Raw genomic sequence first — 18,861 nt, 5'->3', positions numbered from 1 at the left:
ATGACTTAGGGCAAACAGTTTTGTAGTTGTTGCTCATTTTTCTGTTTTCCACTGAGAGGGAGCGAAGTGAGAGCAGCCGAGAGAGAGAGAGAGTGAGAGAGAGAGAAAGGAAGAGGTCGACGCCTCTGTGTAATACCGCCGCTTGTGGCGAGGACAGCGAGATCAAGGTCGTCGCCTTGCAGCTCGCCATTGTGAAGGTTTTGAAAGCGTCAATTTCTATCAATTTTAAGGGTAATCCCAACCCCACCATGACTTTTTCTAAAAAAGGCCATCGAACTCTATCATATGCCTTCTCAAAGTCTAGCATGAGACACATTATCAATTATGTATTTGTTTTCCATGAACCCTACTTGTCCAACATGGATTAGTTCATGCAAGTAGGGTTTTACCCTCTTGGCCAGTATATTCACAAATATCTTATATATTGTGTTGAGCAACATGATTGCTCTCCATTTCCACAAACTCCTTTAAAGATGTCCTCTGCAAATACGAATATGGAAAGGATCATGGTAGGAGTGAGTTGGATGTGATTAAAGAAAAAGAGCACTTTTCACAATTGGGGATCAACTTGTCTCCTACAAAGACAACCCTAAGGTTAATGGGAAGATAGGGCATGGTCATTGCCCCATTGTAAAAACACTTTGTAAGGAATGTAATGGCAAGTTGAGAAAGTGGCCATGTTTGTTGCATTACTTTTTGTGGATACACGAAATTAGGCATAACAAGGTGGCAGGATAGATGCATGCGAAGCTAATTTATAGGTGAAAGCATATTATGCTCATAGAACACGCAATAATGGCATGGACTATAATCCCACAACATGAGTATCAAAGCGTTTCAGGGAAGCTCAACTAAAAAATAAAGAGTGTTTTGATCAACCAAGAAGAGGAAGATGATCGTGTTGGCCTATGTAACAACACGTGCAACTAGCATAACTTTGTGGAAACTTGGTGAGTGTTGGTATGAGGTACACGTCTCAAAAGCACACGTGCTCTAACCAAATGTGATCCAAAGTACAAGTGATTTGAAGCCCACGTGGTTGAAAGCCTATGGGACTCAACGAGACATAATTCAAAGTACCAAAGTTCATAGCCCACATGTATGCATGGTTCTTATGTGAATTTTCCTTGCTCTCTAGAAAAACATCCTACCTATTCTAGCAAAAATGTTCCAAATTTAGCAAACAAAATTTGAAATTTGGACTTCACCTTCTATCCCTATTGCTTACTCCAGAGTCCCCACTATGGAATCGGGAAACGTAATTATGAACGTGACCCTTACCATTTCATTCTATCACCTTAGAAATTCAAATTTGAGGAGCATGATCCTATACAAGAACAACTCCAATTTCCCATATAGGTGCACACATTTCGTTAGATATTTACATTCTATGTCACATGTTCCTCAAATGAAAGTACACTTATTTGGAACTACATTTTCCAAAAAACTTTCATGAATTGTGGTCAAGAAAGCTCATGTACTTGAAGTGGCTGTATTTTGTCATTAATTCTCCCCTTTAGAGAATTATCTGGGTAGAAATGCTTTTACAAATAAAGCATGCTGCAATGTGAGAGGTCCAATCATTTATTATTTCGTTTCAATGGATTTTGATAAGACTATTACTTTGATGCTTCAAATAGCTAGTTGCTTCTAACACATGGCTATGTACCATATCTTTGCCAACATTAATAGATGGTGCCACTATCAAAATGACCTCAATGCTCTCTCTCTCTCTCTCTCTCTCTCTCTCTCTCTCTCTCTCACACACACACACTTTAGGCTCCATGTTTAAAGGAGTAAATCAGTTTGATATAGCTATCATTTCAACATGCCATCAAAGTAGACGGTATTGCTTTGTTCATTCCAATTGAAATCATGAATAATTTGTTGCACTCAAAATACGAGTAAAATGCCAAAAGAGATCCATCATCATGAACAAATATAAGTAGCATCATCAAATATGAGTTATCAAGAAGAGCACCTTATAAATTACACACCAACATGCAATACACTAACAATTTCTATCAGTTTGTATTCACATCTCGTAACTTGATTTGTAATTAACCACATTGTTATACTAATTCTACTCAAAGGTGAAGAAAGGATTTGGCTCCCAAAAATGAAACCACAAACTTCACGCAAAGGTTATATTTATCACAAGTGTTACAACAGCTTTGGATGCAATGTACACATTAGTGTGAAACTAGACATCATCTGATTTATGCTATATTTGCTAGAGACTAGAACTTTGCCACATCGATATGTCACTAATAAAATCCCGGAGCTCATCAATGAGAACCTTCACAACTTTATTTTTGTTCATAACTTCCTGTTTTTTAATCCAGAACAAAAAAATGTTCACATAAGCATGTACCGCATGAATCATATTTGAGATAGAGTACATGGAATAAGATATAAATACCTCTCTCAACTCGGCAACCCGCTTTTCCAGCTTCTCTAACTCATCAGGATCAGATTGGTCAATGAGACCATTTGAAGGATCCTCTTGGTCTCTAATCTGCAAACCCAAACGTCGATTCAAACTCCAGAAAAGTGATTGTTCATTCGAAGTGTATGACAAATGTCTTAAAACAATAGTGATTTGGTCCAAGCCTAAATTGAATAAACTCTTCTACCTCTTTGTTGCAATTTTTGTGAAAGATATGAGAAGAGGAATGGTCACATCCCAACTTTGACCATGACATTATATCCCGAGACAATAATTAAGTAGGCTTAACTTTTTTGGGTCCTTGGTGATATTTAAGCTATTACCGGTCTCCACACAATGGTCGGTCATGAATCCTAGACTGATAAACCCATAAATGCTAATTCATAACAACCATGGATTGCATATGAATAAAATGGCCAGTATTATTAAAATCATATTTGTGGTTGCTGGAAGACAATGTTTGGAGAGCAGAAAAATGACAGGGATCAATCACACAGGAGCAAAGGATTTACAGCTCGAGTATATGACATCATAGCCATGCCGTTGGTTGTGTGTTTTGCATGTTTGGAAGTTTTTCATACAAGTGGATCATCGAGTAGTGTAGTTTAAGATAGACGTGTGTATATCGTTGTTCCATAAGGATGTGTGGTGTTGAGTCATCTTTTATATGCATATGCACAAATATGCTATCAATTCCGTAAGACTAGAGTAGGCTCAGTCATATGGAGGTGAGCATCAGATTTTGTATCATCGTAGGTGCTTCCCTCGCTTCAGAGACATTTCCATTCTGGATTGACCTATGCTAGAGATCTTTCGAAGACAAAAGCTACAATATACCTAACTTGAGAATCTCACATGTGCCAACAACCACATTCCCTCGTTTCTTCTCTTTTCATCTTATTTACTTTTATATTTACTGTGTAATATTTATTTTATTTTGATTTGTTCTCAAAGACGAGAAAACACTCAAGATGTAATCTCTTATTTGGTCTTATAGGCCATTTTGGCCTTTTAAAAGACGTTAATATTTCTTTCTTTCTTTCTTTCTTTCTTTCTCTCTCTAGATCCACAATAGGTCAACCATAGACGGAAAAAATATCTCTCTACATTAATAAAATACATCCATCTTCCACGTTCTCATGAAGCTTTGCTTGTAAGACAGAACCAAAAATCATAAAACCCTAATTGTTGTAGGTAGCAGATCCCCTAATTTCAGCATATCACCAAAATACCTAATTTCTGGGAAAAGAATACCAGCAGCAACTGAAAACAAAGATCAGAAACCATTTTCTTTGGTCTATTTAAATTGACTTGTAGTTTTGGTTCTGAAAAGCAACAACTCTTTAATGAGTTTCCTTTCCTGTTGTTTCTTTAGTTTTCATACAGAGATGCTTTTTTCTTAATTTCTTTTTGGTTATGAACATGTTATACATCAATTAAAGTTGATGTATAACATGTTAATACAGAGATGCTTTTTCCTTAATTTCTTTTAGTTATTAACATGTTATACATCAACTTTAGCAATATCTCGCTAGTGCCAAGACACAGTATCCATCGAAAGACTGGCTAAAAAGCAATGCTATTGGGAACATGGACATGGGATATTTGTCGTTGTCCCTATCAAGGATACACAAAGTCGGACTTTTAAAATCTAGACTGGGTAGTACTTTCCTTCACTCAATTTTGTCTATTAAGACTTTTCAATTCCTGATATATTCGGAACCCAATGTAATTCATCTCATCTTGTCCAATAATTTTGTGAATGGCCATTGGCATCCCTCTAATGCAAAGAGATAAAAAGTATCATAGTTTCAGCTGGTAGAAAAGCAAGGTAACATTGTGGCCATTATTATCTGCCAAATACCTCAGGAAAATTAAAAGGCATGGTTAGTTCCAAATATATGATTTGGTAATTGCCATTGAAACATGAGCAATTCCATGGAAAGGTTTGATTCTCATCACTTTGTTTTTCCTTTCTAAAACAGGATTCAAGGTCTTAAACCCAAAATCCAAACACATTTAATCAATAACTTATTTATTTTTTCCTTTGGCTTATTTTCTCTCTTGACTACTCAGAATTATGATTAGAACATCAGATCATGACATCGTCCTTGGCCAATGTTCAGGAAAAGGGTGCCCTCAATCCAGCTAAATAATTATTCATGAAGGGGCCAAAATTTCTGACAAAATATTTCCCAAAGGATTTGCAGCAGAAACCTAGCAATGGGAATTTTTCTAATAAATCGGCAATCGATGTTTTGGAAAGTGATTAAAATCCAGCATTTACGTACTCCACAAAATTCCTATGCATGAAATGGAAACTCGTCCAAACAGTAACAATATAATTTCCCAAACACGGGATCTTTAGGCTACCCTTCTTTCAAACTTGGGTTAATCTGGAGGGGGTAGAGCTTATCCCCACAGCTTGCAACAACTCTCATTCAGATCAGAAGTATGTTTATGGGATGCCTTTTTCGTTGGTTGAATAGCTACGAGCCAAGGGATCCCAAGGTATAGATAATCGCACGTAGTGACAAATCACAGCCATATTATTAAGAGATGCAAAGAAGGGGGATGAAAATGCCCGAGGGATCTACATTTACAATGTTCAAATAGAACCTTCAATGTCATATAATAAGAAGGGGGATGAAAATGCCCGAGGAATATACATTTACAATGTTCAAATAGAACCTTCAATGTCATAATAAGAAGGGGGATGAAAATGCCCGAGGAATATACATTTACAATGTTCAAATAGAACCTTCAATGTCATAATAAATATATATATAATATAGGTATAGGTATCAGTCTAGATATGGCAATTCTGTCCAACATAAATTATGAAAAGGAACCCCGTCAGTTTGTAATCAATATTTTTTTCCCAAACGCCAATTCAGCAGCCTAATAATGGTGATTTTGATCTAGTTTTTGAAAATCAGTATGTTTTCTCATGTTTTTTTATGCACCAAAAGGAAACTTGGCCAATCCATAAAGAAATTTAATTTCCAAGAAAAACGTACCAGCCAGGTATCTGTGGCGATTTCAACCAAATTTTGCAAAAAGGAAGAAAACCAAGAAAGGGACATTATATATTCCTATCCATTCAATGTGTTTTCTCATGGTTTCCTATGCCTAAAAGGGAATTCCACGGATTAGTATGGATACAAAAACCTAGGATACAATGTATCAGTGTGATTTTGAACTAAATCATTAAGATGAAACTAGACCAATTAGCAAAGAATCCTTTCCAGAACATTATGCAGCAGCAGCTTAGCTATGGTGATTTCGACCTACATTTTTCTAAATCCATTTATTTTTTCTTAATTACCAAATCCCTATGCACAAAAAAGAACGTTGGACTATTAGTGAAGAAAATGTATCCCAAACAATAATATGAAGCAGTCAAGCTATGTTGATTCTGACCTCAATTTTACAAAAACGATCTTTTTAAGAAATGGAAACTCAGATTATTAGTAATACAAAAAATCCTGGATACTATGCAGCAGCTGGCTATGGAATTTTTTACCTCAAATTTTTGCAAAGCAGTGTAAATAAAACATGAAATTAAAATTCAGCGTAGAAACAAGAAGTAACCTCAGGAGAGTTGAAAATGGCAGTGATGACTGTCCGAAGAGAAGTTGTGGAAGATCGGAGACGTAACCGAGATTCATCAAGGGCTGCCCATCCAGCCTCTTGCTCACTTGGATTGGTTCGATTAACATCCGTTTCAGCCAACGGCGATGAAGATGATGTGACGGCAGACAATGATGATGTCACCGCCGCACTTGCCACCGATGATGGCGACGTCAGGGCTGATGGTGACGTCATCGGCCCCAACGATGACGATGGTGCCGCCACCGTTGCCGGCGGGTTGGGTTGAGAGGTTACCCATAGGGCCGGGTTGCAGAGAACTTCATTCATGGAGGCCAGGGTCTCATGGGCCGCCTCTACTGTTCCTTCCAGCACTTTTTGCCCTTCCATGGCCAATTCCTGCAAGCTCTTCGAAGGCACAGCAGTGTTGGCAGTAGTAGTAGTAGTCGGCGGCGGCGGTGGTGTCGCAGCAGGAGCTGTTGCCTCCTCCATGGGATGGGAAAAGGAAAAAACTTGACTATACAGTATCGTCTACATGAAGAGAACAGAGCTTTTTATGCACAGTAAGTCAGTCAGTCAGTCCCCCCCCCCCCCCCCCTTCCCTTGGCTACTTACTTAATACGATAGATACATTTTGGAGGAAAGGGGGGAATGGTTCCTACTTACTGTCTTCTATCTACATATGTACTTCTCACTAGAATGGTCTCATTGATCCATCGTAGAATGATGTGGTATAAAGGCTTCGTAGGACGCATTTGTGGTCTTTTACGTTGATATGGTGGCATTATCTCAATGGCCCGTCAAAACAAACGCGGTCGTTTGGTGCTTATCGGAACTGGATCACAAATATTGTTATTGATTATAGAAGAGGTTCATAAGGTGTGGAAGGAAACATTGTGTTGTTTGTTAACATGATGGTATATCTTTGTTGAGTCGATATCACTTGAAGACCTTCAATGGTTTAAACTTTTAAGTTATACTAAAACTTGTTCCAGTTATTATAAAGACTTGTTATTTTCTCACATCAAAATCCACGTGCTTTAAAAGGGGGAATTACCCTAGTAAGGAATGAGCAAAAAGTTTGATGGATTGCTTAAATGGATGAAGAAACTCCCTTTTAAGATAAAACGTATCCGAAAGACACTAGATCGTCTCAATAAGGGGAACTAGGAATTAATGGTGTCCATCTTAGAAAGTAATCAAACGAGTAGGAGTTGTTAGGCATTTGATCAAAATAGTGAGGAAACATCTTGTACATCTTATTAACAGGAGTCAGTCATGTCTAAATGAATCCATAGAAGAACCTGGCTTTGTTTAATTAGTAAATGATGATCATGAATGAGTTAACCTTAATATAAAGATTGCATGAGACTATTTGATATCTATAACAATCATTTATACTTTGGCTAGAGTAGGCCAATAAGTAAATATGTAGACAATTTGATGTACTTTAGACGTATATTTTCTAAGAAAGGCAAGTAATAATTCAAGATTATTTGAGTCAGATCAACATAATTTTAAGACTACATTTTGTGTTGCATATGCAATATTAGTTTTAGCTAAACTTTATCATTTTCAACATTCTTTTACATGAAACTAGGGATATTATGTATATTATTGATATAATATGCTAGGAAACCCCTTTCAAAATACAAACTCTAACATGCTCATATAAAACCTCGTTGATAGTGTGCAATATGTATGTAGCTTGATTCTATATAACCTTAATTGTGAACAACGAAGATTACATTGTCTTGGCTCTCAAGAGAACATTGCTTATAGGTGGATTGATTCTATAATAGAATTCTTACTTGACTTTGATTATACAAGGGTCGCAATCAACTTTCTCAACACAAGTGTCATGCTTGAGCCTCACCACCCAATCCCCCTGATAAGAACATGAGTGCTAGATGATTTGACAAATAAAGGAGCATCACAAAATTGAATGGGATGGGTTTTTCCAAAGTTGTTAGAGTTCCAACACATATGTCATGCCATTCATGTTGTTCACAACAAGAATGTGCCCTATCAAAGAATTATTGATTTCAAGAGATTGAGGTTTTGCGCATAACACACACACATATATTTCTTGATCTATTCCAAATGTTGTTTCACTCTCACAAACACATACGTGCAACACACATGCACACATATGTTTATCTATTATGTTGCACATAGCTTTACTTTTTTGTTCATTACATAACATAATCACATGAGGGTTGAGCATCTGAAACATAGTCCATTTGTTCTCATATGTTATTCATTGAAGAATTGGCTCATAGATGTTGATGTCGTTGATCATTGATATCATAGAGTGTCTATAGAGCATGTGCATGGAAGAGGTTTGAAACATCTATAGTTGACCATTCATGAAGAATTAAGGTTGAAACTTGAAAGAAGTCAAAAAAGAAAAGTTAAACAAGTAATCCCTACAAACATGAAATATACAAATGAGAAGTTTATGACTCCCAAGTGAAGCTCGATGAACACTTGGTATTCTAGGAATCACTTACTACCTACCAGAGGAGACTATTGGGGCTACATGGAAGTTCATTAGGAGAACATGCTCAACGAGGCAACATCAATTATCCAAGTTGGAAGTATTGGGCAAGTCATATGATATAGAATTTAGTAACTTGATTCATGACCAAGGTGTTCACACTAACAAGTGCAAGTTATTGCCATAAACAAGAGCTTGTTGGGAGACAAGGGGCCGTCAGTGCGGAAGATCAAGGAGCATTCGATTGCTGTTGAGTATACCTGCGTATGACAGATTGTAGGTCGTTGTACAGAGAGAGAGAGAGAGAGACAAAAGACTTTCTTATTCAACAAAGCAATAATACAACACCCAACCTTACAAAAAGGTTACAAGGTCACTATATATAGAGACCGACTTAGGGCAACTACCCTTTATGCTAATTACACAAATGGCCCAAAGGGATAGTGTGAATATGTCCATTATACACTTGTATTCGACACTCCCCCGTAATGGGCGTATACATGGGTTATCTAAGATTACAGGTATAGACTTAGGTTCTCGGACATATCAGCTTTGTTCGAGTCGGCAGGGTCCGAAGGCAGAAGACCGAACTGGTCGGGTCGGAACAGTTGAAGCCGATCATTAAGGAACTGATGTCGGTTGTCGGGAACCATCCTGCTCTGTGTCCAGCTCTAACCGGACTGGTTTGTCGTTACGCCCATCTGATGCCGAAGAAACCGAAAGCGGTCTGCCGAAAGACACTTGGTCATTCCATCTGCGACATTGTCGGTTGTGGATATTTTCTCTAGACCGATTTTCCCTGAAATGACGCAGTCCCGAACGAAGTGATATCGAACGTCGATATGTTTGGAGGCGTTGTGGTGAACCGGATTTTTCGACAAGGCAACAACACCTTGACTGTCGCTGTAGACAACTGGAGCCGAGTCATGGTCGACTTGTCGAAACGTGTGCGCCAGCCGACCGAGCCACAAAGCTTCTTTTGCTGCGTCGGACGCAGCTACATATTCTGCTTCGGTCGTTGAGGTCGCTGTGCACTCCTGAAGTTTCGACTTCCACGAGATTGCTCCATTGCCGAATTTAAAGCAGTATCCGGTTGTTGATTTCCGACTGTCTGTACAGCCGGCGAAGTCCGAGTCGGTGTAACCGACTACGCCTGAGGTTCGGTTCGGACCGAAAAGAATGCCATGGTCTTTTGTGCCAGCCAGATATCTGAACACATGCTTGACTGCGTTCCAATGCGATCGGCCAGGATTGTGCATAAATCTGCTAACGACTCCTACGGCATGAGAAATATCAGGCCGTGTCGCGACCATCAGGTACATAAGGGAGCCGACTGCCGGTGCATACGGTACCGACTTCATATCTTCCCCCTCCGGGCCGGATGTCGGGCAGTCTCGCTGAGAGAGCCGAAGATTCATTGGGAGCGGGGTTGAAGCAGATTTGGCTGATTGCATGTTGAAGCGTTCCAAGACACGTCGGATATAGTCGGTCTGAGACAAAAAAAGATGTTGTTTATCGCGATGCCGACTAATCTTCATGCCGAGTATGTGTCGTGCCGGACCGAGGTCCTTCATGGCAAACTTCAACCGCAGTTGCCGAATGAGATCGGCAAGTTCGCCCGCGTGGCGTCCAGAAATTAGCATGTCGTCCACGTAAATGATGAGGAAGATGGGTGATCCATCTTGAGCTGTGTTGGTGAAGAGACAATGGTCCTCATCGCTTTTGGAGAAGCCGATCGATTGGATGAAGTCGTCGAACTTCTTGTACCATTGTCGTGGTGCCTGTTTGAGGCCGTATAGACTCTTCCTGAGTCGGCAGACTAGATGTTCTTGGCCAGTAGCAACGAAGCCTTTTGGCTGCTCCATATAAATTTCCTCCTCGAGATCACCATGGAGGAAGGCTGTTTTGACATCTAGCTGAATCAGCTCCAAGTTGTCGGCTGCCACTACGCCGAGTAGAAAACGAAGGGTTGTCATTTTCACCACTGGTGAAAAAATCTCGTCGAAGTCGACGCCATATTCTTGTCGGAAGCCCTTCGCAACTAATCTGGCCTTGTACTTTGGGGTGGTCGAATCAGACGTCTCTTTTAGTCGATAAACCCACTTGCAAGGAAGAGCACGTCGGTTCTTAGGTAATTCGACCAGATCCCAAGTCTTGTTTGCCCGAATGGAGTGCATTTCCGACTCCATCGCCAGATGCCAGGTGGCTGAATCGACAGATGTCGATGCTTCTTCGTAAGACGTCGGTTCGCCGGCGTCGGTGAAGAAAATTCCAGGAGAGTACCTCTCCGGAGGTTGCGACAGTCTCTCGGATCGTCGAGGTATGATTGGACTGGTCGCATCGGGTATCGTGGTCGGATGGTCCGAAAGCGGATTGTTCTGTTGTGCCGAGTCGGAGTTGTCCGAGTCGGTAGTGTAAGGTTCAGCTACCCGTGAAGCTGACCGTGTGTTGAGAGCGGGGCCTTCTTGAAGGGTCGGCACATCGGAAAATGTTACCCGTCGGACTTCGATCGGTTTTTCGACTGATGGATTCATAGCCGACTCGTTGAACACAACGTCCGAACTTCGGACGATTTGTCTGCGTTCGGGATCCCAGAGTCGGTATCCCATTTCGCCGTCCGATCCATATCCAAGGAAAATGCATTTCCTGGACCGAGGTGCAAGTTTTCGGCGATCATCTTTCGGAATAAGGGCGTACGCCTCGCATCCGAAGATCCTCAGCTTGTCGTAATTCGGCTTACTGCCGATCCATAGTTCCTGAGGAATTTGAAGTCCTAGAGGTCTACTTGGCGACATATTGATTATGTGTACTGCCGTGAGTAGAGCCTCTGCCCAGAAGCCATCCGACAGTCCGGAGTGTTGGAGCATGGAAACTATCCTTTCTTGGATTGTCCGATTCATTCGTTCTGCAATCCCGTTTTGCTCCGGACTGTGTGGTGCCGTAAATTCACGTCGGATGCCGCGTTGTCGGCAGAATTTGACGAATTCATCGGATTTGAACTCTCCCCCATTGTCGGTCCGAAAGCATTTCAGTTTTCGGTCGGTTTGATTTTCTACCATAGCGAGCCAATCTGAGAAGATCGAGAAGACCCGATCTTTGGTGCGAATCGGATAAGCCCACACCTTTCGAGTCGAATCGTCAATAAAAGTGACGAAGTAAGAGGCACCGCCGAGAGACTGATGCGGCATTGGGCCACAGACGTCCGAGTGGACCAAATCGAGAGGTCTCGTTTCTCTTGGTGCTGATGTCGGGTGTGATGCGGCTGCTTGTTTGCCATACTGGCAATGCTCGCAGAATTGATGGTCGGAGAAGGAGAGTTTAGGGATGTATCCGGCTCTAGATAGATGCGTAATGCCGGCCTTGCTGAGGTGTCCTAATCTTCTGTGCCATAGTGATGACACAGGAATATCCACCAAAAACAGGTTACCCTCTCTGAGCGTAACATGTAACGGATACAGTGAGTGTATCTTGGGTCCTCTAGCAAGCAGGAGGTTCCCCCTGTGGAGTGTCCACCCTCCCGAAGAAAAACCGGCACGAATGCCGTCTTCATCTAGTTGTCCGACTGAGATCAATGGCCTTGAGAGCTCGGGTACATGTCGGACATTGTGGAGTACAAGTGTAGAGCCACCTGCAAGGTTGAGCTCTACTGTGCCGATTCCAATGATGTCACAGCGTTGCGAGTTGCCGACCCGAACTGAGTCGGAGTGACGGATCGTATATTGCCGAAATTGGGATCGATGAGGAGTCACGTGAAATGACGCGCCCGAATCTAAGAGCCATGTGCTCGACTCTTCAGTCGTGAGTAGGACTTCTGATCCGACTGGATTTTCGATTGATAGTATATTCGGGTCGTCTGGTAGCACATCAGCTGAGAAGCTGACGTAATTGATCTCCTCATGCCGGCCACTCTTCTTGTTGTTCTTGTTCTTGAGTGCGCGGCAGTCGGCTTTGATGTGTCCGGGTTTCTTGCAATAGTTGCAGATTCGGTTATCCCGTGACTGGCTCCGTCTTCGTTGATTGTTCGGCGGTCGTGAGGAATCTCTTCCTCGTATGTTCGATCGGTCTGTCGAACCTTGTACTACATAAGCGTCGTCTGTTGAGTCTTTGGCGAAAGACTTTCTCCGAGCTGCTTCGGTCAGGATTGCGCTCGTGACTTCGGAGTACTTAACAGCCGTGGTTGACGCGTTGCACACGGTTGTGACGAAAGTTTCCCATGATGAGGGAAGGCTACTCATGAGTATCATTGCTCTGAGTTCATCCTCGATTGCCGTCCCCTATGACGAGATTTGGGAGCTTATGCTTTCGTACTCATTGAGGTGTGCTTGAACCGAATCGGATTCTTTCATCCGCAAGTCGTAGAGGCGCCGGATCAAAAACATCTTCGTTGCGGCGACCTTCTTTTCGTAAGTGTCCGACAGTGTTTTCCACAGTTCGAATGTTGTCGTACACGATTGCACCGTAAAGTATACCGATTCCGATAGGTGCATCCGAATCGTGGCGCGGACGATTCTGTCCAGCTTCTGCCACTCAATTGGTTTGTATCCTTCTGGAGGTTCTTCATTTTCGATGGGATCGATTTGCCCCTTGACTATGAGATAGTCCTGCATTTGTTCCTTCCAAAAGTTGAAGTTCGATCCATCGAACTTTCGTAGACTCATTTCTGACGAGCCGGATGTTGATGCCATCAAATTTGGTTTCGGTTGACGAAGCTCGGTTCGGAGTTGACTACGAACCTTGTTGGAGTGCAGCCGGTTGGCTCACCCGATATCGTTCTAGTCGGATTTGAACCCGAGTCGGTTCGGCTTCGGAACTTGCTCGAATTGACTCCGGTAGCTTGAGGGACAGAACCGACTGGTCTTCCCGAATGTTGCCGAGTCGGAGTGAGCCCGGTTCGCTTCAGATATATATATGCCGAATACCGATTATTGAAACCGATTATCTGGACCGATTCTGCTTCGGGTGGCTGCAGCGACGAGAGAGACAGATCCAACTGATCCTCCCGAATGTCGATCAGCCGGATGAAGCGCGAATTGGGGTTGTTGTCTTGAGACCGATCTGCACCAAGTGGTTACAACGAGCGGCGAGCAACGTTTAATGACCTTTTCGGATGCTGTTTAACCGAGTGGAGCACGATCGTGTCAATGTTGCACAAGGGGATTTCACCTCGAGCGGTTACGATCACAAGGAACAGAGTACAACCGGCTGGCTTACTCCAAGCGAAGATGATCTAACGCGATGAGATGCAAGCCTCGTTTCTCTTCTTCTTCTCTCTTCTTCGAATGACGCAGGAAACCGAATGCTGTGCAGGCTGAGACGACGGCCGACAGCGGATTGAAGGACCGACTACTGTGCAGGCTCTGATACCAGATGTTGGGAGACAAGGGGCCGTCAGTGCGGAAGATCAAGGAGCATTCGATTGCTGTTGAGTATACCTGCGTATGACAGATTGTAGGTCGTTGTACAGAGAGAGAGAGAGAGAGAGAGAGAGAGAGACACAAAAGACTTTCTTATTCAACAAAGCAATAATACAACACCCAACCTTACAAAAAGGGTACAAGGTCACTATATATAGAGACCGACTTAGGGCAACTACCCTTTATGCTAATTACACAAATGGCCCAAAGGGATAGTGTGAATATGTCCATTATACACTTGTATTCGACAGAGCTCAATGACATTTGAAACAATGGGGCATGTCCATTAATAATTACACAGTCAACGTTAAAAGCCTATATGATTCTCTCGTCAATATGAAGGTCAATAAGTACAAGATGGTGCAATATCTATCTTGGCAACCTTTTGCAATGATTCGGCTCCCTTAGAACCTCCATAATCAAAAGAGACCGAGCGACTCCCATTTCATCGTTTTGTAACCCTAAATTGATGCTATAAGTAAAGAAAATTGAGCCAATTGTTCTATTTCCTTTTAGACAACAGTCACAATCAAGGAAGATTCTTTGCCAAATGCGCTACCCCCACTCAAAATGATGGTTGAGGCAAAATAAAAAGAGTAGTTGATGGCACGCAAACCACAAAAAATCGACAACAAAATGTGGAATGAAGTGGGATGGATATAATAGAAGATGAACTTGTGGGCGTAATGTCTGTACTACTACAAAATTGCCCATTCGGAAGAAGAAGATAAATGTTTTGAAACAAACATTACCTCACCAACTATACCGTTAGACCACAAACATGAAAGGTGGGTTCAATGAGCCAATGATCACATGGTAACTCATTGAGTACTTGATTGAAACAACATCAATGAACACAACACATATCCACTTGATGTTCCATTTTCTTGACACAACATGGACCCACTGAACAAATTGCTTTGTTTGATGTGGCATGGATGTGTTAGGCAAATTACTTGCTCAATGCAACATGGACCATTTGACAACTACTACTCATTTGTGTGTTTAACAACTCGCTAGATGACATGATTGATGCTCGATTGAGAACCCATGCCGACCTTCTCGATAACACATTTACTAATAACCCACTAGACTAGGATTGTCTGCTTAGTCTCACTCACTCCAACAAAGGAATTGAAGATGCTTGAGCCCAAGGATGATCGTCGTAGCTCTTATGTAGAAGCAACGAAATGTCACTCTAACAACTATACAAGCTCGGGTTTGTTCCTAAACAACGAGTTTAACATGTCAACCGTGTAGTGAGGCAAATGCTGGCTGAATGAACAAAAATATCGGAAATCTCTATCTTTGTCTTTGTCTCTTTCTTGGTATGAACATATGACACGAGGGAAGGTAGGGAGTCGGGAGCATCGTAGGGAGGCCCAGCAGGTGACCCCAAATGACAATCCGATGGCTTCTCCAAAGGGCCCATGGTCCTGTCCTTTCCCCTCAAGTGTGAAACCGATCATGGCCCGAAGAGTATCTCAAGTGTGAAACCGATCATGGCCCTAAGAGTATGAACAGCGCCCCCCCCCCCCCCCCCCCCCCCCACAAGGTTTCTTCTTCTAGAAGCATCCGATAGCTCCTTTCCGTCTCGTCTGTCTGCCTTCAACTCTACTTCTCTCCGCTTCTCTCTGTCTCTCTGTCTCTCTTTCTCGCAGCAGGAACAGGCAAAGAGCATAAAAGAAACGAGACGAGAAGCACACCGGAGATTTTCTCTACTCCTGCGAAACAGAGCAGACATGAGGTACGCCACTCTGGTCTTCTCATCTCATCAGTTCTATCTGTTTTCGCTGAATTGTGTGACTTTCTTTCTGTCATTTAGTTTACTTTGAGATTCGGATGTGTTTCTTAGGGTTTTCTTTTTTATCCTTGATCTCTTTCCTTCCCCTCCCGCTCGAGTTTCTCCTGGTAGTATTTGTTTTGTATTCATTCCTTTGTTCCGATACTGTTCGGACTGTTATGTACCTCTACTGAACGCTTTCTGATCGCTATATGTATAAACTATTAAACAAGAAAATGCGTACGTCTTCATGTTCTTTCCGTGAAAAACGAGCGATTGGTGTGAGCAACTTCAGGTGCATTTTATGTTGTGCTTGTGAATGGTCAGGTTAAGGTTAGAGCACCTTCAAGTGATATTTATTTGCCATATAGTAAGCTGGTTTTTCCTAATTTAAGTAGTTAGGCGTCATACTCTTACATAATATAGTAAAATTTGAAATTGATTATGACATGTTTATGTTGGCCGTATGCTTTATACTCTTACATAGTATAGTAAAATTTGAAACTAATTATGATGTGTTTCTGTTGACCGTACGAACATCTGAAGGTTGCAAGTGTACATTCTCTCTCTTTCCAGAAGCCCAAAAGAAGATGAGAGTTTTAAGTGAACTCTTCTTTCACATTTAGAGTTGTGGATTTATTGGAGTTTGTGAATATCATTCATATGCTTTCTGAATTTGTTTGTGGGTACGTACGTGGTATCAGAATTTGAGTACAGCCTGGGAAAATTTGTCATGCCAGATTATTTTATCTATTTATAAGCAAGAGATGTACGTTATTTTGTTTCTTTCTGTCGAAACAAAACAATGGGTTTTTGAAAATAGCAAGTTTCACATGCTCTCAGACATTGGTTTTTTATTTGAACAATAAGCAAAATTGTTTTTTGGATTGAATGTAGTCGCCATCCTGAAGTGAAGTGGGCACAGAGATCTGATAAGGTATATCTCACGGTTATTCTACCTGATGCGAAAGATCCTAAAGTAAAGGTTGAACCCGATGGAAAGTTTGTCTTCACGGCTTCTGGTTATGAACTTGATTTTGACCTTTTCGAGGGGGTTAATGTTGAGGTAAATGCAGCATTTTGCTATCTCCACACGTAATGCTCTTTTTTAAATGACATATGGTATTGCATGTGCTAATGTTCTGGTATTGTAGTTAATATTGATGCCATAACTAGTGTCATTTACATTTTCTTGCATCAAATGTGATTTTCAAAATGGTACATGTTATTTCATTTGGGACCTTTGAGGTTGATTAGCCTTTTTTGCCACATTGGTATACTCTTTGAAAGTTACATGTTGCACCACATGGTAATATTTTTTGTTCAGTAGCATACATGACTACTTTTACTTTCCCTCGTTGCTACTAATTTTTGAAGTGATATGTGTATTTGCATACAGGAATATTACCATTGCCTGCAGCACCTGTTCATCCAATACATATAACTGATTCACCTTTTTGCTACATGTTGTTTTGCACACCAGAATGTTCGAGGAAGTTTTTCAATTGTATTTGTTTTCCTACAATTGATGTCGTCTGTCCTTGATATAGTTCTGAGCATATAGGAATGCCACTTATTTAACTGTGCATGATGGGCCAATCATTCACGTATTGATGGATTATATCTTGTATGCATCATGAATATATTCAATGTTTTGGTGCTTGCAGGACAGTAAGATTAGCACAAACTTGAGAAATGTGTTCTGTGTTCTTGTAAAGAGTGAGAAGGGATGGTGGAAGAGGCTTTTGAAAGGGGAAAGCAAGCCTCCCCCATACCTCAAGGTCGATTGGGATAAATGGGTTGATGAAGATGAAGAAGACGAGGCTAAAAATGATGGTAAGACATTTGTAAATTAAAGTATGTGTTGCTTTCTCAATTATTTTAAAATTCAAATGTTGCTCTGATTTCACTAAGCCTACACTGGTAAATTTACAATATATGTATCTGTGCCTATTTTTCCTCAGAATGACCAAACTGTTTTCTATTTTTCATCAATATCAGTTGACAACTTTGACCTTGGATCCATGGGAGGTATGGGTGGCCTTGGAGGTATGGGTGGCCTTGGAGGTATGGGTGGCCTTGGGGGTATGGGTGGCCTTGGGGGTATGGGTGGCCTTGGAGGCATGGGAGGCATGGGAGACCTTGGAGACTTTTCGGTGAGTTGCTATCTCTATTGTTTTGTGTAAGTTTATCTTAGCTAATGTTTACATTATGCTCTGAGTGTTGAATTGAGATTGCAATCATATAGTATGATTGCACAGATATAATGCATCAGAGGTTGCAATCCTAGCTGTACAATGCTTAAGGTTGGGGCCTAGGATGTGTTCATGTAGTAATGTGTCCTACATGCACCATGAGGTCAAATCTATAACTGGTGATGCAAATGTATTTCTTTATTTATTTTGATGGAATCTGTATGCAACTGTTATTTTCAGGGCTTCAATCAACCTGGTGGACTGGATGACCATGACCACGACCATGATCACGACCACGATCACGACCATGACCATGACCATACTGAAGACCGTGACATAGATGATGAAGGTTTGTGAAATAGATTTTAAAAAGGTTTATGTAAATATTCCCTCACATTTCTGATGTGAATACTTTATGTATCATATGCAGCAGAACTGAATGCTGGCAGTCAATCAGAGAAAGAGAAAGATAAGTGAAAAGTACATGGTAATAAGTTATCTGAAAACTTGTTAGCAAGCAGAAGCTCATACATAAACGAGCATATTGTTGTGACTGGAGTTGTATTTCTCCGGGGTGCTCAATGTTTATGTCAAGAAACAGTTTTTCAGTGCATGAAGTTGGGGGTTAGCAGTTGCCATTTAGGAAAAGCAGCTAGTAGACAGAGATCCCTTTCTTCTTGGCTTGCTAGTCAAAGAAGTGATTGAACTAACTTATTTTTCTGTTGTGGAACTTTATTTTGCTACATACATTTTTTCAATGCGCAACAGCAGTACCATTAAATGGAGTGTTAGATAGGTTTGTGGGAAATGATGTATGATGTAATAGATGTTAAAAACGAGTTTTTGGTTAGATGTCTAGACCTCTAAATTAGTGGTGATGTTTCTTTTACTACATATGCTATTCGCTGTTTTGTTTAAATCGTGACAAA

At 41.2% G+C, this 18,861-nt stretch overlaps 2 protein-coding genes across 7 annotated transcripts; one reads left to right on the top strand and one right to left on the bottom strand.

The window, feature by feature from the left end:
* Positions 1-2,120: 2,120 nt before the first annotated feature.
* LOC147862423 (mediator of RNA polymerase II transcription subunit) lies at positions 2,121-6,562 on the bottom strand. The gene is made up of 3 exons (XM_087320642.1): positions 6,044-6,562; positions 2,423-2,518; positions 2,121-2,329 (listed from the first exon to the last, which is right to left on the bottom strand). Exons 1-3 carry the CDS (start codon positions 6,530-6,532, stop codon positions 2,234-2,236), a joined length of 681 nt encoding a protein of 226 aa, XP_087176768.1. The 5' UTR covers positions 6,533-6,562; the 3' UTR covers positions 2,121-2,233.
* A 9,004-nt stretch (positions 6,563-15,566) lies between these two features.
* LOC147862422 (co-chaperone protein p23-2-like) lies at positions 15,567-18,780 on the top strand. 6 transcript variants are annotated; one of them, XM_087321496.1, is made up of 7 exons: positions 15,567-15,701; positions 16,635-16,803; positions 17,405-17,573; positions 17,739-17,768; positions 17,868-17,893; positions 18,173-18,281; positions 18,363-18,780. In XM_087321496.1, the coding sequence occupies exons 1-7, from the start codon at positions 15,697-15,699 to the stop codon at positions 18,407-18,409; spliced, it is 555 nt and encodes a 184-aa protein (XP_087177622.1). In that variant the 5' UTR covers positions 15,567-15,696; the 3' UTR covers positions 18,410-18,780. The 6 variants fall into 6 exon arrangements, with proteins under 6 accessions (XP_087177622.1, XP_087177619.1, XP_087177621.1 ...); XM_087321493.1 differs by having other exon boundaries at positions 17,805-17,893; XM_087321495.1 differs by having other exon boundaries at positions 17,739-17,804.
* The last annotated feature ends 81 nt before the right edge of the window (positions 18,781-18,861 follow it).

This window comes from Azolla caroliniana, unplaced genomic scaffold (genome assembly GCF_043228905.1).
Source record: "Azolla caroliniana isolate FFs.n. ecotype wild unplaced genomic scaffold, voAzoCaro1.0.p SCAF_6, whole genome shotgun sequence".
NCBI classification, from domain to species: domain Eukaryota; kingdom Viridiplantae; phylum Streptophyta; class Polypodiopsida; order Salviniales; family Salviniaceae; genus Azolla; species Azolla caroliniana.
The sequence above is the reverse complement of the archived record's forward strand: the minus strand, read 5'-3'. Positions and strand labels throughout refer to the sequence as shown.